Genomic DNA, 26,105 nt, shown 5'->3' with positions numbered 1-26,105 from the left:
ACCAACATGATTTGTGCCCCACCCACCCCCACCCCTGCCCCAGTCTCAATCATTTATTCATTCAACTATTACTGAGCATAACCTTTGGGCAGATTCTATGCTGAGTGTCAGGGATTATGAACAAACTGGAGTGCAAGGAGCTTATAGACAGGCATGGATCACACACAACTAACACACAAACATGTACATTAGTAACTGCGACATGAATAACATTTCAAAAGTATTGTGAAGAAATAATTCAGGGACCTGTGAGATCCAATAAAAGGAATACGCATTTAGAAAGTCAAGGAATTCTTCCTTCATCTTATTTCACTGTATGCTCACTCACTGCATGCTTCCTCTTCAGTATAGCTCTCATGCTTTTTAAGCTACGCACAATCTGAACACCCTTCCAAATTAGCTGAGCTTTGACTCCGAAGTAATCCAAATATAGGAAGATAAGGATTATTCTATGAACTGTGAATCAAGTGTAAGTTAAAGACAAGAATATACAGATTACATAATCTAGGTGATAGGAGAAATGATGAATATTGCAAGTCCAGTGGCAGCAATGCTGGTGCTGCCGAGGCCCATATATTAACCATATTGACCCCATGATACAGCCATATTAACTCCTGTTCATTTTCATAGCCTGGTTTCTCAGAGTTCCACTTATTACATAAACTACCCGATAGTCTTGCATAAGCTGTATTTCTTTACTTTCAGTCTTTTCTAATAGAATCTAAGCTCAGTGAGGGCAGTTTACATGTAGACAGGAGGGAATGGCATGTGTAAGTCCTTCAGGCTTGAAATAGCCCTGCATGTAACAAAGATTTTTGTTTTTTCTAGTTCACATAAAGTGAAAGGACAAATGAAGGTTCTTCTAGGAGCTACTGTCTTATCAGAAATGGTTTAGTATTTGGCCACATAAAATAAAAACTAACATATCCAATTCATGGGCACTTTCCACAAAATAAGTATTAGCAGTATTTGAAGGCCAATAGAGAATTCAAAGAGTTACCAACAATTCTCTTGAGTTGAGAGTCCAAATCAGGGGTCAGCAAACTATGGCCCAAGGGCCAAATCCAGCCTGCCACCTGTTTTTGTATAGCCCATGACATGGACTAGTCTTTATAATCTTAAATGGCTGGAAAGAATTAAAATAATATTTTGTGATATGTGAAAATTCTTGAAGCCCTCATTTTTTTGTCAATATATAAAGTTTTGTTGACACAGCCACACTCATTCCTCTACAGTCTTCCATGGCTGCTTTAGTGCTACAACATCGGTTGAATGGTTACAATACAGATCATACATGGCACGCTCATTGATTTGCACTGCTATTCTGAACACAAAAATCAGTGATGCAGTACAATTCAACAGAATTTCAAGCGCTTCATGAATTGTTGTAATGTGACATTTAATTTTTGTTTTAATACCAGTGTATATAATCATGTCAAAACAAGGATATAAGACAAAAGAGGACTTCAAATGACATACTTTTAAGGCGCAGGGGAGTGTAGATTATGTTATGAAATTAAATAGCAACGCATTGTGTTTACTATACAATGACACTATGGCTGTGCTAAAAGAATACATGTTGACATTCCCAAACTAAGAAGTGTTCACAATATTTCTAACTCACAGGAAAGCAGCAGTCAAAAACTTAGACAATTTAAAATGGAAGATCTCATCACAGCAGAATTTCTTCACAAAAATATAAAATGAGTTTGAGTGGTACATTTGTCATCCAGTCAATGAAAGCCATTTAACAATGATGAGTTAATTAAATAGTGTTTGACAGCAGCAACCAAAGGAATGTGTCCAGAGAAAATAAACTTGTTTAAAGTGATTAGCCTTTCAGCATGAATGGTAACTCAAAAAGTTGAGGACAAGGTTAAAGACAAGGCAAATAATTTGGGGTGGTTTTCCTTGGCTCTTGATGAATCTACAGATGTTAATGATATTGCTTAGTGTTTATCTGAGGAGTCAGTGCTTCCTTTATTTGAAGTGACTAAAGAATTAGCTTTTGTTAACAGTCTATGTAGAACATGAAAATATTTTCAAGAAAACTGGGAAAACACTAATTCACAACGTGATATGACATATGCTAAGATGCTACATGTTATGGTGGTTAAAAATATGTATAGTACAGAGAAGCTTAGTTGGACAAATTTATAAAGCTTGTGAAAATATAAGCATGTGTGAAAATTTAAAGCCTACGGTTATTCACTGTATTATTCATCAGCAAATACTGTGTGAAAATATTTTAATGTGTCATGTGTTATTGAACCAGTAGTGTCAAAAGTGAACCCCATTTATTCTTGTGGACTTGTCCATTGTCCATTTTGTGAGCTCTGAGCACAAACAGAAGCTTAATATCCAGATTGCTCTAACACACAGCACTTTGCCTTTTGAGTTTTTACAAAAAGGATCAAGATTGAAATTTTTCTGAAAGAAAACAACTGCCCTCAACCACTTTTAGTCAAAGCTGGACAGCTTTGGAAATTAGCTTTAGATGTAGACAGTTATGTTTCTTAATGAATTCAGCCAAAAATTTCAAGGTAAACAGTGCTTACATGCAAAACTTACACGTCAAAAAGTCATTTCAGTCACAACTGATGTTGTTTGGGTCACAAAATAATGTCAACCTGCTTTATGTATTTCCCATCTTGTCAAAAGTTAAAAACAAGAACCAAGATCTCTATTCCCATACACTTTTCAAGGAGTATATTTCTGAACTCAAACTATAATTCCAGTAGCATTTTTCCAACCTTTATGCTAGTGCAAAGAAAATTTCCGTTATTTCCAAACCCACTTAACTGCAATTGAGGAACTTGGCACTTCAACTGGAAGTGATTAATCTGTAATGTAATTACTAAAAGACAAATATCAAGAAAAGAATCTAATAGAATTTTGTAAATGCCTCCCAAGCAATACTGTGTTCAATTAAAATCATATGTTCATGGATTGGGATCACTCTTTAGCAGTACCTATCTGCACGAAAAACATTCTCAAAGATGAACTATTTAAAATCTCATTACAAATTAGCATTAACAGAAGAACATTTGTAATCAATTTGATGACAGAGATCACTAACTCTGAACCCCAATTAAGTGAAATGCTATCCCCTCTAAAGAATTCCATTCTTCTCATTTATACATTTGTATTACAAAAAACTGTGCTAAAAAATTACCTTTGATTTTTTTCAATAAAAATTGCAGACATTTGTCTCATTGTATAAATATTTACATAATACCCTCAGTTCTGCCTCTTAGCCCACAAAGCCTAAAATTTTACAATCTAGGCCATCACAGAAAAAGTGGGCTGACCTCTCAGCTAAATTATTTAAATTCCACTTGTATTCAAGTTGTCAAACCATATGAAGATTTTCATTTGGGGAAATTTGGTGATAAGTAGAGGTAAAAAGAGATCTGTTGTTTTCTTATGATTTTGATAATTTCATGACAATCATTGAGTCGCTGACAATACTGACAGTGTCTCAGAATCCAAAATACAAATGATAGACAAATTAAGAAAGGAAGATGCAACAAAATACAAAGGACAGCTAAATTAAAAACTTGAGAACTTAGTCAACTCCTCCCATCTGCTTTTATTCTACTCTACATATCAAAAACATAAGAATTTTTTTAACTGTATTAATAAAATGTTACCTGAAAAACTAAAGAAAATGGCTACCCAAAATAATAAAATAAAAACACAAAAGAAATAACTATAAGACCAATACAAAAAGACAGAAACTGTTGTCTTCCATAACATCAATTCATCTCTCTCTAAAATGAAAGTTTGATAAAGAAGAAATAACATGAAAAAAAGATAAATGTGAATTATTCTACCTAAAGACTAACCCTGGCATAATCTGGAAGAAACATTCTAGCACAATGGAGAAAAATGGCTTTTTTCGTCATTAATTAAAGGTAATTTAGCAGAACACTGAATAATCAGTTTTACAGGCACTGAATTTTTATAAAACAGGACTATATGAAATTATAAACACATTCTCAGTACCTCAGAATATCCTCCAAATTCATAATATTAAACATTAAAAAAGAATGTTTAAAGCTCATGTATTATAGGAATATTATTTGTCTATTATAGAGCAAGTAATAGAATTATTCAAAGACAATATAATACAATTTCAGGCTTCAAACAGGACAACACTGAAGAAGCATGCTGAATGTTTCAAATGTTATTTTATAGGGTCAAAACTATTTAAGATTTTTAACATTTAAATCTGTATGGTGTTAGCACTGTAAAAACAGCAACACTGTAACTTGGCAAGGTGATATGAAAACAAGAACAAGGTAAATGACTATATATGCTCTCTTTCTGCTGAGAGTTCTGGTTTATTTCTGACATCCTAGCAGAATTATTAATAGTACCTCCTTTCACTTCTAAAGTGTCTAAGTCAAGACAGTACATTAAACGGTCACCCTTTGTATATAGGAGCATCCAGCAAACATCGTCCAACCCTACAATGTAAAAGAGAGGTAACACTTGTTTAATTTGATGATGCTTGCTGACACAATCATTATCTTTAAAACACTGGCATTTTTATAAAAATTCTCAACAAACTGGGGCACCTGGGTGGCTCAGTTGGTTAAGCATCGGACTCTTGATTTTGGCTCAGGTCATGATCTCACAGTTTGTGGGCTGGAGCCCCATTTTGGGCTCTGCACTGACAGCACAGGGCCTAGTTGAGATTCTCTGTCTCTTTCTCTCTTAAAAATAAATAAACAATTTTTTGAAAAGTTCTCAATAAATTGTATCAGTATAATACACGTTGCGAATGCCTGGAGTTTCCATTACATAAAATAGGTCTCAGTGCCAATGTTCATGTTGCAAAGCCATAGTGGTAAAATGGAGAATAATTTGTTTTTCTTTTTTTTTATTTTAGAAGGAGTGCAAGTGGGGGAGGGGGCAGAGGGAGAGAGACAGAATCCCAAGCAGGCTCCACACTCCATGAGGAGGCCACTGCGAGGCTTGAACCATGACCCTGGGATCATGACCTGAGGTGAAATCAAGAGTCAGAACTTCAACCACCTGAGCCACCCAGGTACCCCGGGAATAATTTATTCTTAAGTTCCATATTTTATTAAGAGTTGTGCAGCAGAACAAAATATAACTGTTTATAAGGAAAAATGACAGTGGATTTATAGAACCTGAAATTTTTAATCCTTAAACAGTATTTACAAGATACTTAACTCAGGGACACCTGGGTGGCTCAGCCGATTAAGCCTCCTACTCTGGATTTCGGCTCAAGTCATGATCTCACAGTTTGTGGCATGAAGCCCCACACCTGCTTGGGATTCTCTCTCTCTGCCCCTCCTCCTGTTCACACGCTCACTCTCTCAAAATAAATAAACATTTTAAAAAATAAATAAAAAAATAAAAGACATTTAACTTAAAACCCCACAAGAATATGAATGTATTTGTGTGTAAATAAAGACCTTTTTCGATAGAAAATGTATATTATATATTACTTAGACTAGGCAGATACGTTAACTACTATTTTGAATATTTATACTAAATGGAACATATAAGTTTTAACTATATTAACTCTCCATTAATAAAAACTACCTGGACAAGCAAAACAAGGTTCCAGGTTAATAAATTATATATTAACAATAAACTGTTAAATTAAAACTGATATATTAATTTTGATGATTAGAGAATATTAACAGAAGCATTAGGAATTACGTATAAAAAACCTGCACAGTATTTCTTACTAAAGAGATTAAAAAACATAAGATTATGTACTTTTCTCTTTTAATTCTGAGTTCTCAAAAGCTAGTACTCATGGTTATGTAAGAGAATGTCTTTGTTCTTAGAATATGTGTACTACATTATTTATGGGTAATAATATTTCTAATATACTCTCCTCTGGTTCAGAAGGAAAATAGATTTACAAATATATGTGTGGACAGAGAGGGAAGGAGGGCTGATAAAACAAATGGGGGCAAATGTAAACAACTGGTGACTCTGGGTAGGGGTACATGGGAGTTGCTTGTACTCTTCTTGAAACTTCTCTCCAAGGTGGAAGTTTTATCATTAAGTTACCAAGAAAAACAGCTAATTCTATTCAATTTAGCCAAGGTTCTGTTTTTACTAACTATAATATTTTCTTTGGAGTAATTTTCTACTTTTTGAAAGCCAATAAACTCTTTCTACCAATTACTACTATACTTAAATTAACCAAATTTAATTCTGACAAAAACAAGAGTCTTAAACAAATTTTGGAAAAATGTAAGATTAAAAACTTCTACACAAAGAATAAACTCCAAGAGAAAAGATGCAAATAAAATGACTATCATAATCTTTTGTTTTTTATTTGCAAGTATAAAACTGAAGAAAAACAAAAGCCTGGAACATAGCATCTGTCATATCAGAATATAAAAAGATGATCCTGGCACAAAATGAAAAAGCTCTAATTCATTTGCAAATCAAGCCTGCCGGTTCCATTTCAAGCTGGCGGTAACTGTCAAGAGTTAACAAGATAATCACTTTCAATCCTGCCTTCAATGGTACATTACACTGTTATTCCATTCAATAAGGCCGTTCTTTGGGGCACTAGATGAATGGTTTTCATTTCTAACTCACACAAAAAGTTGTGCGGGGAAAAATCCACGGGGCTTAAGAAAGAAATCCCTTTATGGGCATTTATCTGCCGGTACTTGCTTTTAGGCAAAATGAGATATTTTGAAACATCAGTGTCCATTCACTTCCTCTATTCCTTTAGGCCCTTAATCCGTTAAAAAAAAAAATTGGCATATGAGAAAAGTGCAAAACCAGTTTCATTTTCTAAATTATCAATGCACACTAAACAAAAATTCTCTTAAAATTACCCTATGCAAATATAATGCTATTCCACACAGAAGACTAATATTAACCAATCTTCTCCATATCTCATAACTCATGTGACTTTCGTAGATTACTCACCTATATTTTAGATGAAATGAAGGTGTTTAAAATTTCATATTTTCTTCCTGTTTTACCTTTAGTGATAATTTTTTAAAAACCTTTCCAGATTATTCCCAATTGAATAAAAATGAGTTTTACCTAAGTGTATCCTTGTAACGTATTAATCAAAAAGCATTATAAAGGCTTTTACTATTTCATTGTTTAACTTAATTTTACCAACAAATGTAGCAGAAGTATGTGTACAATTGTTTTTGCAAAAATACTGAAACTGTATTGAAAAAAATATATATACACACACACATACATATTGTTTTCAATGGAAGAAAAACACAAAGTACAAGGATTTAAACGTATCTACTACTAATAGACAATTAGGTCATCTTCAAACTGTAGTTTGAGAGTAAAACCTCTTCCCTGACTCCTTATGCTGCCCTATATCCATCAATTTCACCCAATGTCAAAGTGTAAATTTACAAGAACCATCTGTGTATGAATTACAACCTACTATTCAGGTCTATTTAGCAATAAAAACAATTAATCTTTCCCTACCTACACCCTCAATTCAGAAAATAGTATTGCTATATATTTCCATGTAAATCACAATCTCCAGCCAGGACTTTTAATCCTTTTATAATCCCTAATTATCTGGGGGTAAACTTGGATTTTTAAAGCTCATGTGTTTACAAATGTTTAAAGTCCTTCTAAAATCATTACTTAAAAAAATACATTTATATTGCATCCAAAGGCCTGAAGAAGTTAGAATATTCATGTTTATGACTACAAAGGCTACACACTTGAATTTTTAAATTCAGAAGACTCCATGAATTCATACAACACATGACGATAATCCTTTTATGCCAAGGGAGAAAGAAGTCTTCTAACTAGGTACCTTTTCTGCAGCAGCACAAGTTCACCCAATTTTTCCAAGTCTGGTCTGACTAGTCATTTAGCCTCAAAGAGGAGAAAACTATCCTTATCCTTTAAAATAAAAAGTAAAGTAAAATAATACATGAGAAAGTAATTCAGAAAGTTTTATATTATCCAATAGACTTGGTCATGAATACTTAAATTTTAAAAAAGTATCTAAACTAAAATTTGTCAATATGAAAATAATGAATCTGTATATTTTATAAGGTCCTTAATAAAATTTAAGCTATATCAGAAAACTAGGAAATCTAAATCATAAATGGCTTGTGTTCAATCCAATATACAACAAAAGTTTACATGGTATTATAAAATGACAAATTGAGCAAATTTTATTATTCCAAATTTTATAACCTTTGTAACAGAGGTGTTAAAAACCCTGTCAAATAGTATTATGGGATGATCAATAAATTATGAATGAAATGCATGATTATCATGTGTAGTTTAAAACCAATTGGTGGGGCACCTGGGTGGCTCAGTCGGTTGAGCATCCAGCTTTGGCTCAGGTCATAATCTCACGGTTGATGGGTTCAAGCCCCATGTCAGGCTCTGTGCTGATAGCTCAGAGCCTGGTGCCTGCTTCAGATTCTGTGTCGCCTTCACTCTCTGCCCCTCCCCTGCTCACACACACACACACACACACACACACACACACACTCTCTCTCTCTCTCAAAAATAAACATTTAAAAAGTTTTTTTAAGCCAATTGGCAACAATGCTAGAAATTCCTGAAGAACTCTGCAAACACAAGGCTATCTGTAGAACACAATTCTTCTTAGAGCCTACCATTGTGAGTCAGTTCTTATACAGAGGGAGAATGCTAGGGTCACCCTATCACTGGGGTACTCTATCCTTTTGTTGGGTTCCAGGATCACCGTTACCTCAGGAGGTAGAAATGTTTGATCTTTCAGCTGTATGCTGCCCTGCTGCAGCTCTTTCCCTCATTAGATCCCCGGGGTTAGCTAGCTATAAGGAAACAAATACACTGGCAAAGACATCAGGGAGAATGAGACATCTCCTACACATCAACCACTGGGACAGTGATGAAGAGGTGTCTGAGGGACTGCACAAGTCTAGCACAAAAGCTTTATGGAGGGTCACATGGCTTCCAACAAGCAACCTGATGTCCTGAATGATATATGCAGTGACCCCTTACTAACACTGACACCTGACAATAAAATTCTGGTTTGCACAAATACAATTCTTAAACTACAGGAATAGCTATTTACAGAGAGAACTTTTGCTTTTGAAGTAAGAAACCTGGACCCTCTATAATCTTTAAATAGATGAACATCTATTCCAGATAATGTGTGTCTAACAAATGTAAATTTTATTATGTCAAATGAATAAAAATGTAATAAAACATTCAAATTACTATTACCATACAATACAGACAATTTTTTAGGTTGGCAAAAACACCTATCTGAATTGCTGACTATGTAGCAAGAAATTTACATTCCAAAATAACTCCCTTTTATTTTCTTCAGTCAAAAGTTCTTCATGGGATGCCTGGGTGGCTCAGTCAGTTAAGCGTCCAACTTTGGCTCAGGTCATGATCTTGTGGTCTGTGAATTTGAACCCCGCATTGGGTTCTCTTGCTGTCAGCGCAGAGCCTATTCAGAATCCTCTATCACCCTCTCTCTGTGACCCTCCCCACTCTCTCTCTTTTGCTGTCTCAAAAATAAACATTAAAAAAAACTTCATAAATTACATTAAAGCTCAAGAAATGTGTTACTTTATTGTTATTCTTATTTGAAAATCTTCCAAGTATTCAAAGAATAAACAAGGTACTTCATGAAGATAACTCCTTAAAATTGGTTAAAAAAAGAAAGCTCTCTACTGAAAATATTAGAACACATGGTAGTTGGGGAAAAATAAACTTCATTATCAAATGAATAAGAAAGAAGGGAGAGAAATTTAATAAACATGTAGAAATGATATATTTTAGAAGCCTCAAATTTTAAGAATATGATATAACTTCATCAATGATTCTTGTTTATCATGCATGGTAACCTAATATTAATTGTATTAGCTTATCACAATCAGAGTAAGGTAAAATAATGAAATAATTTTCTAAATATCATTTGATAACATGTTTGAATATTTTAAACTTATCTAAAACAATCTGAAATTGATATCAATAAATCATAAAGATTTCCTAAAAAATAAAAGTAATATTAAAAAAGCAAACAACATGGGGCACCTGGGTGGCGCAGTCGGTTAAGCGTCTGACTTCAGCCAGGTCACGATCTCGCGGTCCGTGAGTTTGAGCCCCGTGTCGGGCTCTGGGCTGATGGCTCAGAGCCTGGAGCCTGTTTCTGATTCTGTGTCTCCCTCTCTCTCTGCCCCTCCCCCGTTCATGCTCTGTCTCTCTCTGTCCCAAAAATAAATAAACGTTGAAAAAAAAAAATTAAAAAAAAAAAAGCAAACAACACAAAGAGAATAATAAACAATGGAAACTGGCAATTCATCAAATAAATATAAATGAGCAATGACTATAAAAAGATGTTCAACCCTAATAATAATATCTAAGAAATAAAAATCAACCTAATAAAATATCTGTGATTTTTTGCCTAGTGTAATTACAAAATCTATCTTTAAGATTATACCTTGTTTGTAAGTGGTTGTGGGTAAATGAAAAGTCTCACACAGAGCTATTGATGTATAAATTACCAAACCCATTACAAGGTAGAGCTAAGAAACAAATACTCTTAGCTTAAACAATCTACTTCTAGAATCTTAAGTAAAGAGAAATATAAAACAATTTTGAACAAAGTTTTATACTATGATATTAATTACATAATGGAATCCTGGTTAAGTCTGAGCTAAAGACTAAATATATTACGTTAAAGACTAAATACGACTAAGTAAAGTTAAAATAAGAGTATATTCTCATAAGGGAATAATATGTTCTCTGGATATTAAAAGTAATGTTTTAGGAAAATGATTACAACACATTCTTTAAAAGGAGATGTTAACAGTATATACAGTAGTAGGCCAATTTTGTAAAACCAAAAATACTGAGAAAAAGAGTATAAGGTTACCAAAACATAAAAAAGTGTCTATTGTAAGAGGCAAGGTTAAGGATAACTTTTACTGCTTTTTTAAATTCTCTTCTATAATTTTCAAATTATTTTACAATGAACATATATTAGTTTTATATTCAGGAAAAGTATTAAAGAAAAAAGTTTCTACTATAAAGAATAAAATCTCTGCAATCAAAAAATCCAAACCAAAAAATTAATTTTCTAATATCCCAGATAGAAAAAGTTTTACTATAATCTTCCAAATTTATGTACACTGACATCAGCACAGAAATCTATGCATAAATACTGAAATATTTATCAAATAAAAGTCTCTTAAGGATGGAGAAGTAAAATGATCCTCAGCCACAATTTTGATCCCATCGTTTCTAAAGCTATAAATTCATTATTTTGAATGAAAGGTAAATGCCTCAGAGGCTATATTTTCAATGTTTAAAACAAAAGAGAAAATCTAATGTGATTAATAAATGTTCCTTCAAGAATTTCATGCAACTGTTGGTGGGAATGCAAACTGATACAGCCACTCTGGAAAACAGTGTGGAGTTTCCTCAGAAAATTAAAAATAGACCTACCCTATGACCCAGCAGTAGCACTGCTAGGAATTCACCCAAGGGATACAGGAGTACTGATGCATAGGGGCACTTGTACCCCAATGTTTATAGCAGCACTCTCAACAAAAGCCAAATTGTGGAAAAAGCCTAAATGTCCATGAATGGATGAATGGATAAAGAAATTATGGTTTATATACACAATGGAGTACTACGTGGCAATGAGAAAGAATGAAATATGGCCCTCTGTAGCAACGTGGACGGAACTGGAGAGTGTGATGCTAAGTGAAATAAGCCATACAGAGAAAGACAGATACCATATGTTTTCACTCTTATGTGGATCCTGAGAAACTTAACAGAAACCCATGGGGGAGGGGAAGGAAAAAAAAAAAAAAAAAAGAGGTTAGAGTCGGAGAGAGCCAAAGCATAAGAGACTCTTAAAAACTGAGGACAAACTGAGGGTTGATGGGGGGTGGGAGGGAGGGGGGGGTAGGTGATGGGCATTGCAGAGGGCATCTTTTGGGATGAGCACTGGGTGTTGTATGGAAACCAATTTGACAATAAATTTCATATACTAAAAAAAAATGAATAAACTTAAAAAAATATTAAAAAGAATTTCATGCATTTTTAAACTATTAGCAATAAACACATGAAATAAATTTTTAGTATAAAAATTCTCTCAAGTCACAGTATCTCTATTTTAAAGGTTTTGTGTTAATGCAATTGCAAGATTAAAATTAAGAGTACTTCTAATAATAGTGAAGGAATGAATGATGGAGCAAAACTTCCAACATAAAAAAATTTGGGGCACCTGGGTGGTTCAGTTGGTTAAGTGCCCGACTTTGGCTAGGGTCATGATCTCGCAGTTCATGGGTTCGAGCCCCGTGTCAGGCTCTGTGCTGACAGCTCGGAGCCTAGAGCCTGTTTTGGATTCTGTGTCTCCCTCTCTCCCTTCCCATCCCCCACTCGTGCTTTGTCTCTCTCTCTCTGAAAAAATGAATAAAACATTTTTAAAAATTATAAAAACTGAATAACATAATAAAAAATCTACTTTAAAACACTGGACAAAATCCAAAAAGCCACTGAGAATAGTTCAATCTCAAAAATTTCACTTAGAAATGAAAAGAATTGCCATTTTGTGGCTATCTGGTATGAGGGCACTCTCTAACTATCATATCTGTTGCTGTAAAAACATAATGGCAGAAAACTACCACCTTGTCAGCTCATGGTGTTAGAATCCGAATTCAGGATTGAAAGAGCACAGGAAATTTAAAGGGAGAAATATTAGCAGCAAGAGTATCACAGACAGAATATGACCCAAACCTGAATATAACCTACCAAGTTCTGACAAGTAAACTACACATACTAGTGTTTAGGGAAATTTTTCAGGGAATCCAGTAAAAATGTAGGTAGTGATCAGAGAAAAATGTACACACTTGATGCTTTTTGAAACTGAATGAGTCCCCCAAACATGTGTGCTATGGACTGAATGTTTGTGTTCCCTAAAATTCATATGTTGAAACCCTAATCCCCAGTGTGACTGCATTTGGAGGTGGGGAACTTTGGGAGATAAGTAGGTTTAGACGAGATCATGAGGGCAGATTCCCCATGACTGAATTAGTGCCTTTATAAGATGTGGAAGAGACCAGAGCCCTCCCTCTTTCACCATGTGAGGATTCAGGAAGAAGATGGCCATCCACAAATCAGGAAAAGGGCCCTCACTACACACCAACCATACTGGCACCTTGATCTCATACTTCCCAGCCTCTAGAAATATGAGAAATAAATGGCTTTTAAGCCATCCAGTCTGTGGAATTTCATTATATCAGTTGGAACTAAGAACTGATTGCATCTCTGCTGGCAGAAAATTGATGTAAAATGGACTTGAAGCATCTAAGTATAAATTGTAAAACTGGTAGAGCAGCTGAAAATTAGAGAATCATCTATAGAAGAAAAGCAGACAGAGTGAGCTCTATCTCAATCTACAGTCTTGGCTGGCAATCAAGGAACAAAAGAGGAACAGAACAGATCATGAAACCAGTTTTAAAAAGCAGCAGTAGAAACCATAAAGTATATGGAGATATCAGATACTGCCTACAGTCAAGAGAGGAAGTTTGCTGTTTAAGGTAAGCAAAGAACAAAAACAAAACACCACAAAATAAAATACTCCCCAAAGAACACAACTGAATCTAGAGTGGTTACAATGTTCAAATCTTAAGTCAAAAATACTAGACATGCAAATAAATAATAAAGTGTGGACCATATAAGAAAAAAGTGAACAGAAACTATGAGTAAACTAGATATTAGTTTTAGCAGGCAGAGATTTCTTGACAGTTGTCACAAATTGTTCAAATACTGAAGAAAAAAATAGTATCAATGAATGAACAGATAGGAAATCTCATTAGAGACATGGAAACTATTTTTTTCCCCTGAGGAAAATTCTCAAGCTGAAAGTAAAAAAAAGCAAAACAAAGATCAGTGAGCTTAATGATACATTAATGTAAGTTACCCAATCTGGAGTACAATGAGAAATAAAATTAATGAAAATGAATAGAACCTCAAGAGATCTGTGGCATTAGAGCAAGTGGTTCAGCATATGGGCAAGTGGAATACCAAGAGGAGAGGAAGAAATGAACAATATTTTTAAAAATAATGCTCCCAAACTTCCCAAATTTGGTGGAAAACACTGATTTACATAGTCAAAAAACTCACTGAACAACAAGTGAACTAAACATAAAGAAAACCACTCCCACATGCATGACAATAAAAGTGCTAAAAGCCAAAGATAAAGAGAAAACAGTAAAGAGGCCAGGGAGCAAAAATAAATTATATAAAGGAATAATTATAAGATTATGGCTAACTGCACATCAGAAACTTTGAAAGTCAAGACACTGGAACAATATTTGATGTGGAAAAAAAAAAACAACAAACTTATCAGCCAAGAACTATACAGAGGAAAACTATTATTCAAAATTGAAGATGAAATAAAGATACTATTTCTTAGAATAAGTAGAATGATAAGTCAAGTAGAATGTAATAAGTTAAAGATGTAGTTTAATGGGAAAAGTTAAAGATGTAATCTCTAGGGCAATGAAAGAAACCAATACAAGGAAATATATTTTCAAAACAATAAGGAAATTTAAATTAAATACTAAAAATTATTTGAGTAACAAGAAAAAAGAAGGCAAGAAACCTAATTCAAGAAGATACATGCACCCCTGTGTTTATTACAGCATTATTCACAAAAACCAAGATCTGAAAGCAACCGGTGTTCATCAATAGATGAATGGATAAAGAAGATGTGATCCGTGTGGGTGTATATACATATGTACATATACATATATAAGTGTATATATACATAAACACAAATACATATACACACACACACACACATACACATACATATATATACACAAAAGAATATTACACAGCCATAAAAAAAAATGAGCTCTGGGGCGCCTGGGTGGCGCAGTCGGTTAAGCGTCCGACTTCAGCCAGGTCACGATCTCGCGGTCCGGGAGTTCGAGCCCCGCGTCGGGCTCTGGGCTGACAGCTCAGAGCCTGGAGCCTGTTTCCGATTCTGTGTCTCCCTCTCTCTCTGCCCCTCCCCCGTTCATGCTCTGTCTCTCTCTGTCCCAAAAAATAAATAAAAACGTTGAAAAAAAAAAATTTAAAAAAAATGAGCTCTTGCTACATGCAATTAACACAGATGGACCTAGACAGTATAATGCTATGTGAAATAAGTCAGAGAGAGACAAATACCATATGATTTCACTCATATATAGAATTTAAGAAACAAAACAAATGAACAAAAAAAAAAAAGAGAGAGAAAACAAAAAACAGACTCTTAAATAAAGATAACAGACTAGTGATTACCAGAGGGGAGGTTAGTGCGGGGATGGGTGGAAAAACTAAAAAAAGAAACAGAGAGAAAAATGCCATAATTTTTAAAAAGATAAGGAAAATTACAGAGATAAATACAACCATACCCAAAATTGTATTAGGTAAAAATGGATTAAACCATTCACTTAAAAGGCACAGTCCAAATGTATAAAAAAAAAAAATAAGATCCAAACATAGGCTATCTAAAAGAAGCCAAATTTAACATGAAAAACAGAGACTGAATGAAAAAACTAGAAAAATGAGATGTTATGCAACTTGTAAGAATAAAAAAGCTAGAATAGATAGGTTAATACTATTCAAAACAGACCAGGGAAGCAAGGATTCCTACAGATGCAAAAAAGACAGTTTATGATAACAGGGCTACTGTAGGAAACTAATATAACAATTACAAATGCATATATGCTTCCTAACAGACTTTAAAAACTATCAAGCAAAAGCATGCAGAATTAAAGACAGAAAACGAAGAATTCAGAATCTTACATGGAGAAATAGACATATGTCAATTTAACAAGGAAAGAAATTAATAATTATAGAGAAGACCTGAACAAAAATATCACCACCTTAACCCAACTGATATTTATACAGCACTATGCCTGACAACTGCAATATACTCACTATTATATGATAAACTGTAGGACAATTAAAAAAATCTCAGAAGATTCAAAAGACTAAGTCTTATGAAGTACACTTTCTGAATACAACAAAATTAAATTAAAATTCATCAACAACAAAACATCTATAAAAGACCAAAATATCTAACTAAAAATAGTGCTGCAGAAAATTTATAGCCTTAAATGTTTTTATTAGAAAAAAAAGAAGAGGTCTAGTTTTAATGATCAAAATTTCCTCCTGAAGCTAGAAAAATAAGATCAAAATAAACCTCAAGTGAATAGAAATCAGAAAAAAAAAAAAGTGAGAACAGGCAATAATGAAAGAGAAAACAAATGAAATACAGAGAAATGAACTTCTGTGTTTTTCAAAAAACAAAAGCTATTAATTTTGGTAAGTCAGCTATGAAAATCATTTGCTCAATGGCACAGTAATCGTGCTGTGATGATTAGATTATGTATTGTTAATATATAGAGACCAGAAAAGGCCCAACATATATGAGAAGTGGATTTTTGCTACAGTATCAAGGTATCAGTCGAATTTAATCAAGAAAGAAGGTCCTGGAGTAATTGGCTACCTGTATCAAAAAAAAAAAAAAAAAAGAACATCAAGCTTACCTCATTTTATAAGTCAAAATAAATCATGGACATAAATGGAAAAACCAAGCCTATAAAAACTACTAGAAGAAAATCTTTGTGACCTTGAGGTAGAGAAGGTTTAAGCAAATATCAAGATTTAAGAAAATTAATAAATTGGAACTTTATCAAAGTTAATAGCTTTTGCTCAACAAAAAACACATGGGAGATTGGAATAAAATTTAAAATGGGCAGAAGACTCTAAGACAGAGTAAAAAGGAATATACTCTGTGTCTCTCTCTGAAATAATCACAAAACAAAATGTCAAAACAACAACAACAAAACCAAAATGTTTTTAAAAAATGATTTACAAGGGGGTACCTGAGTGGCTCAGTCGGTTGAGTGTCTGACTCTTGATTTCAGCTCAAGTCATGATTACAGGGTCATGGGATAAAGGCCCATGTGGGGCTCCATGCTGAGCATGGAGCCTGCTTAAGATATTCTTTCTTTGTCTCCCTCTCTCTAGCACTCTCCCCCACTTGCGTTCTCTCTTAAAAAAAAAAAAAAAAAAAAAAAAAGATTTACAAGACATTGGAAATCAGGCAACAAAGAACAGTGATTCCTGAGAGACAAGAAACAAATGAATGGAGGCTTATCACTACAGATCACAGCACAAGGAGAGAGAACCCAGGTGGAGCCTGGCAATCTCTGGATTTGAGGAGTCAGAGCTGAGATTCCATGGAAACTAAGGCAACTAGAGTTCACAGGACAGAGGACAAGAGAGGAGACAGAGCACATAGACAGAATTGTAAAAATCTATCGAGAATCCCCTTTGTATATTCAGCAAAGTACTAAATAGCACATGCCTGTAAAGCAAGTACAAGAAGCAAAGAAAACACCATCCCAAAGAAATGGAGATCAGAACCTGATGCTCAAAGTGAAAAAGAATGCTGCTCCAACAAGCTAGACAGGAAAAACTCATAATTCACAGGCATTTGTTAGAATACTCATCAAGTTCATACCTCAGTTATGAGGAATACTTAGCACTAGACTGAGTACTGCTCCAGACCCACCTATCGAATCATAATAGCGAGACCTAAGAGGCCAAATTGTCTCCAAGGAACTTGACTGCAACCCAGAATAAAGCTTAAAAGTGTGTATTGGATTGCAAAAATATCCACCCAAATCCAGAATTATGCTTGGAAATTTCAATTCCTTTTTCTTAAGTAAAGAGAAAAATCTTTAGCAAGGACAGAGGTGACTACACTATCAACCAACTTGACCCAGTTGACATTTACAAGACACCCCATATAAGAACAAGCAGAAGAAGCAGTTTTCAAAACATTCATTAAAATAGCACATATGCTGAGCCATAAAACATCTCAATAAATTTAAAAGGATTCAAATCATACAAAGTATGCTCTTTGGCATAATCAAAGTAAATAAAAAATGAGTTATAAAAAGATATCCAGAAATATTTGAAAAATAAATACCACTCTTTTAAGTAACCCTGATCAAAGAATAAATCAAAGTGAAATCAGCAATTATTTAACTGAATGAAAATGAAAACACAACATATCAGAACCTGTGGATGCTCCTAAAGGAGAAGATATAAAGCACTAAGTACTTATATGAGAAAAGATGAAAGGTCTCAAAGCAATGGCCTCAGTTTATACCTTAAGAAACTTCAGGGTTTGAAACATGGCGCAGATGACTTGGACCAGCAACAAACTACCAACACCGTAGAGGAGCCCCTGGATCTCATCAGGCTCAGCCTGGATGAGCGAATTTATGTGAAAATGAAAAATAACAGAGAGCTTCGAGGCAGATTACATGCTTATGACCAGCATTTAAATATGATATTGGGAGATGTGGAAGAGACTATGACTACCATAGAAATTGATGAGGAAACCTACAAGGAGGTATATAAATCAACAAAACGGAATATTCCGATGCTCTTTGTCCAGGGAGATGGTGTTGTTCTAGTTGCCCCTCCATTAAGAGTTGGCTGAAACAAAGAATTTATCGTGTTATGGAATATAGGAGACTTTGTATGATTGCCTCTTTAAATGTAGAAGACACTCAAAAGAGAAACCTGCATTAATTGCAACATTAAGAAATGACCAAGGATTCTTCCACTCCTGAAATGAGTTGATTTGCAGATAACTCAAAAATTCTTAAGCTAGGGGCGCCTGGGTGGCGCAGTCGGTTAAGCATCCGACTTCAGCCAGGTCACGATCTCGCGGTCCGTGAGTTCGAGCCCCGCGTCAGGCTCTGGGCTGATGGCTCGGAGCCTGGAGCCTGTTTCCGATTCTGTGTCTGCCTCTCTCTCTGCCCCTCCCCCGTTCATGCTCTGTCTCTCTCTGTCCCAAAAATAAATAAACGTTGAAAAAAAAATTTTTTTTTTAAAAATTCTTAAGCTAAAGAGTATTTTTATTTTTTTCCAACCCTTTCAATAAATGTGATCACCAAGATGAAGAACTCTTTTTTAGGAGTTGATTTGCTTTGTTGTTTTCTCAGTTTCTGGGTTTTTTTCCTTTAAGTTGAATTTGATGTTTCCTTTTTGATTTTTTTTTTTAATGTAGCATCCTGTCTTGCCAACTTTTTAAAATAAACACACATCTTACATTGACTTTACTTATATACATTCCTCTGTGCATCTCCTAGGTTTGAGGCACCAAGTGGACCACTGAAAATTACAGCTTTGCCAATATGCGTCCTTCCTTCAAATCCTCTGGGAAGGCAGTTCTTTAAACCAACAACTGCAGGACAGGGAGGCAGACAAAATAATGCATATACAGGATGCCATAAGAGCACAAAGAAGAACAAGTTGAATGAGGGGGGTGTGTGGTGGTACCGTGACACCGTAGATGTTAACATGGCCATGAAATATGAAGCATGATTTCTGTTAAAAAAGAAACTTAAAAAAAAAAGGAGCAAATTAAACCCAACATAAGCAGAAAAAAGGAAATAATATAGTTCAATGTGGAAAGCAATGAAACAGAAAACAGAAAAACTATAGAAGATATCAATAAACCTAAGAGCTGATTCTTTGAGAAAAGCAATAAAATTGATAAAGCTCTAGCCAGAGTGATGAGAAAAAAAGAAAAATTATTCAATACACAAATGAAAGAAGTACCATCAGTATAGATTCTACAGATATTAAAAGGATGAAAAGGGACTATTATGAACAGCTTTATGCTTATATATTAAATACCTTAGGTGAAACGAACTAACTCCTTAAAAGACAAAAACTACCGAAGCTCACTAAAGAAAGAGATAACATGCATAACAATATTTCTCTAATTTTTTTTATTAATTTCTCCATTAAGGAAATTTAATTTTTAGTTATAAACTGTTCTGCGAAGAAATATCCAGGCCAAGTGCCATTTCTAAGTGACACCTAGATAGATTCAATTTAAATAATGCAGCAGCGAAAGAATTTTAGGTAACTTGACACTCTTAGGCCCTCAGGTTCATGCCTAATGAATTCCTTTCATGGAATATGTTCTGTGAAAATCTGTGGGGACGATGGGCAGAATTGAAGTGAGATGCTAACCCAATGTTTCTACAGAAACGCATCTGATATTTAGGGCTATCCCCTCTAGGAAGCCAAGCTATTTTATTTCACTTTAACAGTACCAGGAACACAAAACTAGTACCAGACTAGTTTATATCAGGAAAAGTAATATTATCAGGAGTAAACAGTAGGTAATGTGAATGGAACTCATAACTGACAATGGAAAAGGGTTTATAGTAGACATTAATCAGACGGGATTTTTTTGTCTGCCAGAAACTACATCCTTCCTAATAGCATACAGTTTACTTCTGGAACTTTACCTCTTCCCCCGTTATATGTTGTTTTTCCATGACAATAATTCCGTGCATCCTTACTACCCAACTCCATGCCTCTGACTATGGGAGATAAAAAGATCAGAAAGTTAGATACATAACTTAATCTTAGCCAATCAAAAGCCCTTTACCTGGACTTAAATTTTGAAGATAACAATGAAGCCAGAATGCAGATTTGAAAATGATATTTTTCAGAGTAGCAGCCATGGTGGTGGTGGCAATGCAACTGGCAAACCAGTTTCTGAACAGGTGGGCTCTTCTTAAAAGACAGGTGCTGTGACTTTTATTCCCTTCTTGCTTTCTCAGATACTCCTGATATTTTAGCCTCGTATCAATTCTGTGAGCCCTCACTATCCTTTGCTAAATTCGTTTTTTCTTAAGTTTGTCAACGTTGCTTTCTTGTGTATAACATAAAGACCCTAAAATAATACAGGAATATTCTAAATGGAAATGTATAAGACATTACTACAAAAAAATTCAGGTGTGGAGGGACACCTGGGTGGCTCAGTCATTTAAGCCTCTGACTTCGGCTCATGTCTTGATCTCATGGTTCAAGAGTTCAAGCCATGCATCCGGCTCTGTGCTGACAGCTCAGAGCCTGGAGCCTGCTTTGTATTCTGTGTCTCCCTCTCTCTGCCCCTCCCATGCTTATGCTCTGTCTCTCTTTCTGTCTCAAAAATAAATAAACATTAAAAAAAAAGCAGGTATAGATAAAGAAGAGTTTTTTATTATTATTATTTTGATGGCATATGTAATAAATAGTCTTGTTTCTACAAAAAGAAAGAAAGAAAAAAAGAAAGAAGAACTTCCCAACTCATTCTTTTGAGGCCAGCACTACCTGATACCAAATATAGTCAAGGATATTATAAGAAGGTGAAACTGCAGACCAATATTCCTCATGAAAACAAATGTAAATATTCTAAATATAACTTTAGCCAATTAAATGCAACAATATATGAAATGGATAATAGACCATGACTAAGTGGAGTTTTCCACAAGAAATGCAAAAGTGCTTTACATATGAAAATCAATCAATGTAATTCACCACATTAACGATTAAATAAAAGAAAAAGATAGTCTCAATAATCACCCCCAAAAAAGCATTTTTACAAAATCCAACACATATTTCTTAAAAAAATAAAAACAAAAAAAACACTGTCAGCAAACAAGAACTAGGAGAGTATTTCCTCAACCTTTAAAAGGCATTTACCAAAAATCTGCCAGCTAACATCACACTTAATAGTGAAAAAGAGTAAATGCTATCTCACTAATATCAGGAACAAAACAAAGATATCCAAACTTTCCACTTCTACCAATGTTGTATTGGAGGCTCTAGTCTGAGGAGTCAGGCAAGAAAAAGAAACAAAAGACACCCAGATTGGAAAGAAGTAAAACTGTCTTCATTACAAACAGCACAATCATTTCCACAGAAAATCTTATGGAATCTATACAAAAAAGCAACTAGAAAGATAAGTGAATTTAATGAGGTTGCAGGATACAAGATCAATATACCAAATTCAAGTGTATATACATATACTACCAGCAAACTATCAAAAATTAAAATTTTTAAGTGCTACATATATATCATTTGCAGTAACATCACAAATATAAAATACTTCCGGATAAATATGAAAAAGGAAAATGTCAGAGACCTCTAAACTGTAAGTTACAAAACACTGCTAGGAAAAACCATATAAGACCTCAATAAATGAAGAAATACACCTTGTTAACATATCAGAAGACTCAATATTATTAAGCTGTTAATTCTCTCCAAATTGATCTACAGATTCAATGCAATCCCAATCAAACATAAGCAAAGTATTTCATAGAAACTGACAAAATAATTGCAAAAGTCATATGGTAGTGGAAAGAACCTAAGACAGCAAAAACAACTCTGAAAAAAGAATAAAGTATGAAGGCTACGACTACACGATTCTAAGTATTATAATGCTACAATAATCAACAGTGTGGTACTGGCACCAAGACAGACAAGCACTTCTAGTGGAACAAGCCAAATGCCTACAAACAGACCAACCCCTTTATGGACATCAGATTTTATTACAAAAATAAAAGGCAATCCAAAAAAGAAAGGTGATCTGGTGGAAAAAATATGCTGCCAATATTAAATTTTCAAGATGAAAAAAAAGAACTTTGATCCAGATTTCATATCATACTCAAAATTTATCTCAAAATAGGCCACAGACTTAAATGTAAAAACTAAAACTATAAAACTGGTAGAAGAATATAGAAAATCTTTGTAACCTTTGGCTAGGCAAAGATCTCCTAGATCAACACCAAAATCATGATCTACAAAAGAATAAATGAATAAACTAAACTTTATCAAAATTAAAAACTTCTGTCTTCAAAAGGCACTCCTAGTGAATGAAAGAAAAGCTACAGCATACATCTGACATAGCACCTGAATCTAGAAATATAAAGAACTCTCCAAACTTAATAATAAGGAAATGACCCAACATAAAAAGCAAGCAAAAGATGCGGACAGATACTTCACTAAGAAATATATATAGCTGGCAAATAAGAACACTGAAAACATTCTCGGGGCACGTGGGTGACTCAGTTGGTTAAGTGCCCGACTCCTGGTTTCAGCTCAGGTCATGATCTCACAGTTTGTGAGTTTGAGCCCCACGTCGGGCTCTATGCTGGCAGTGCAGAGCCTGCTCAGGATTCTCTCTCCCTCTCTCTGCCCCTGCCCTGTTCATGCCCTCTCTCTCTCTCTCTCTCACTCTCTGTCAAAATAAATAAATAAATAAATAAAACTTAAAAAAAAATTCTCAATACCATTAGTTATGAGAGAAATGCAAATTAAAGCCTAATAGGCTACTTCATACCTATTAAAATGTCTAAAATGAAAGATTACCCATACATGTAGTATTAATAAAGCTGTGGAATAACTGGAACACTCACACGCTGCTGGCAAGATTGTATAATGGTATAACCACTTTGGAAAACAGTCTCGCAATTAAGTTAAGAATAAATCTACCATATGATCCAGCCCTTCTACTGCCAAAAAGAAAGTATGGCCATACATTTACACAAATTTTCATAGCAGTTTGTTTTATAATAGCCAAAACCTGAAAACATGTCTCCATCAGTAAGTAACTGGGAAAACAATCTGTTTCATACACATACAAAGGCATACTATTCCGCAATAAAGAAAAATACATGCAACAATATAGATGCAGCTCAGAATAATTATGCTGAGTGAAAGAAGCCAGACAAAAGGAATACATACCACATTATTACATTTACATAAAGTTCTGGAAAATGTAAACTCATCTACAGTTAGAGTAAATAGGTGCCAGTGGGAGAAAGAGCAAGAAGAGAGAGAAGAAGGGTATAATAAAGGAGCCTAAGCCTTTGGTTATGAAGGGGAAAGGTTCTAACGAACCTTGACTGTGTTGACTGTGGCGATGGTATCATTGGTATATACAGTATATACAGAAATAAAAAAATATCAAATTGCATACTTTAAAAATATGTGCAGTTTACCATATACAAATTATACTTCAGTAAAACTTTAAAAATAGGAGCAAAATTTGACCGGACACTACACAAAAAATAGATACACAAATGGCCAATAAACATAAGATGCTCAGCATAATTTGACATCAGGGAAATGAAAATTAAAACCAAAGCAGGATGCATCTACAAATCCATTATAAAGGCTAAAATTAAAAAGAAACAGCAATACAAATTTTGGCAAGGATCTGGAGAAACGTGGAATCTCACATGCCAGTCATTTAAAGGTAAAATAATACAACCCCTTCAGGAAACCATTTGGCAGGTTCTTAAAAGTTAAATCTAAACCTTCCAACCAAGCCAGTCATTCACTTTCCAGGTAAAGAAAACATATGTCCACTTGAAGAACTTTATATGAATGCTCACAACAGATTTAGTAATATCCAAAATGGAAAACAACTCAAATATCTATTAATAGATGAGTATAAAAACAAAATGTGATATATTTATACAAAACTACATTACTTTTCATTCAAAAGGAACTAACTGCTAATACATCCAACATCATGGATAAATCACAATATCATAATGCTGAGGGAAAAAAGCCAAACACAAAAGAATACATAATGTATATTGTGATTCCACTTATATAAAATTTTAGAAAATATAAACTAATTTATAGTGACAGAAAGCACATTAGCAGCTAAGATTGAGGTGGGGGGAAAATAGACTACATAACAGCAAGTGGAAACATCTGTGGTGATGGCAATATTCACTGTACTGTGTAAGTGTAGACTATGTTGGTTTTCAATTAGTCCTCCAGCATTTTTGGCTCTGCAATATTAGCAAAAGTAGTTTACTCCCTTAAATTTTCTCAATTAGGTATCACTGGCATTTTTGATGGGAAAATTTCTTTTTGATCAGACTGTCTTGTATACTGTTAAGACGGAGTATCCCGATTTTTTTCTCCCAGCCACTATGATCCTAAATATTCCATCACATATTTCCAAAAAGGCCCAAATGTGCCAACAGTGATAAACGAAAGTCAAATAAACTTCTATTTATTACATTTGGTACTTTGTACAAAATGATATTGACCAAGAAACAAAATCAGTAACAACTAGTCTATAAGATGGGAACATACACTCCAAGAGGTCTTGTCCTTAAAGCACTAATTCTATTACCATTTTTATTTTTTACTTACAACCCTCATCAAATAGAACACTCAGGAAGATCTAAAGACATCATTTCTTATTCATTTCCCACTCATCATCAGCGATACTAACACTACTCAAATAAAAAAAGAAAATGTTGGGGGCGCTGGGGTGGCTCAGTTGGCTAAGTGTCCAACTTCGGCTCAGGTCATGATCTCAAGGCTTGTGAATCTGAGCCCCGTGTCAGGCTCTCTGACATCAGCACTGAGCTCACTTTGGATCCTCCATCTCCTTCTCTCTCTGCCCTCCCCCACTAGCATTCAGTTGCTCTCTCACTCTCTCTCTCTCAAAAATAAACATTAAAAACTGTTGTATATGGCACAAAAACAGACACACAGACCAATGGAATAGAATAGAAACCCCAGAACTAGACCCACAAACATATGGCCAACTCATCTTTGACAAAGCAGGAAAGAACATCCAATGGAAAAAAGACAGCCTCTTTAACAAATGGTGCTGGGAGAACTGGACAGCAACATGCAGAAGGTTGAAACTAGACCACTTTCTCACACCATTTACAAAAATAAACTCAAAATGGATAAAGGACCTAAATGTGAGACAGGAAACCATCAGAACCTTAGAGGAGAAAGCAGGAAAAGACCTCTCTGACCTCAGCCGTAGCAATCTCTTACTCGACACATCCCCAAAGGCAAGGGAATTAAAAGCAAAAGTGAATTACTGGGACCTTATGAAGATAAAAAGCTTCTGCACAGCAAAGGAAACAACCAACAAAACTAAAAGGCAACCAACGGAATGGGAAAAGATATTTGCAAATGACATATCGGACAAAGGTCTAGTATCTAAAATCTATAAAGAGCTCACCAAACTCCACACACGAAAAACAAATAACCCAGTGAAGAAATGGGCAGAAAACATGAATAGACACTTCTCTAAAGAAGACATCCAGATGGCCAACAGGCACATGAAAAGATGTTCAGCGTCGCTCCTTATCAGGGAAATACAAATCAAAACCACACTCAGGTATCACCTCACGCCAGTCAGAGTGGCCAAAATGAACAAATCAGGAGACTATAGA

At 34.6% G+C, this 26,105-nt stretch overlaps 2 protein-coding genes across 2 annotated transcripts in view; one reads left to right on the top strand and one right to left on the bottom strand.

Annotated features, from left to right (window-relative positions):
• The window catches only part of RSRC1 (arginine and serine rich coiled-coil 1), a 253,836-nt gene that overhangs the window by 75,153 nt on the left and 152,578 nt on the right, over positions 1-26,105 (bottom strand). The gene's annotated exons all lie outside the window — the stretch shown is intronic.
• On the top strand, positions 18,155-18,597 carry LOC124526492 (U6 snRNA-associated Sm-like protein LSm3). Its single transcript, XM_047099518.1, has one exon. It carries the CDS (start codon positions 18,155-18,157, stop codon positions 18,533-18,535), a length of 381 nt encoding a protein of 126 aa, XP_046955474.1. The 3' UTR covers positions 18,536-18,597.

This window comes from Lynx rufus, unplaced genomic scaffold (genome assembly GCF_022079265.1).
Source record: "Lynx rufus isolate CCGP_SWC_20201006 ecotype Redwood Valley unplaced genomic scaffold, mLynRuf1.p SCAF_5, whole genome shotgun sequence".
NCBI lineage: Eukaryota > Metazoa > Chordata > Mammalia > Carnivora > Felidae > Lynx > Lynx rufus.
Note: the sequence above shows the minus strand (reverse complement) of the source record. Positions and strands in the feature narration are given on the sequence as shown.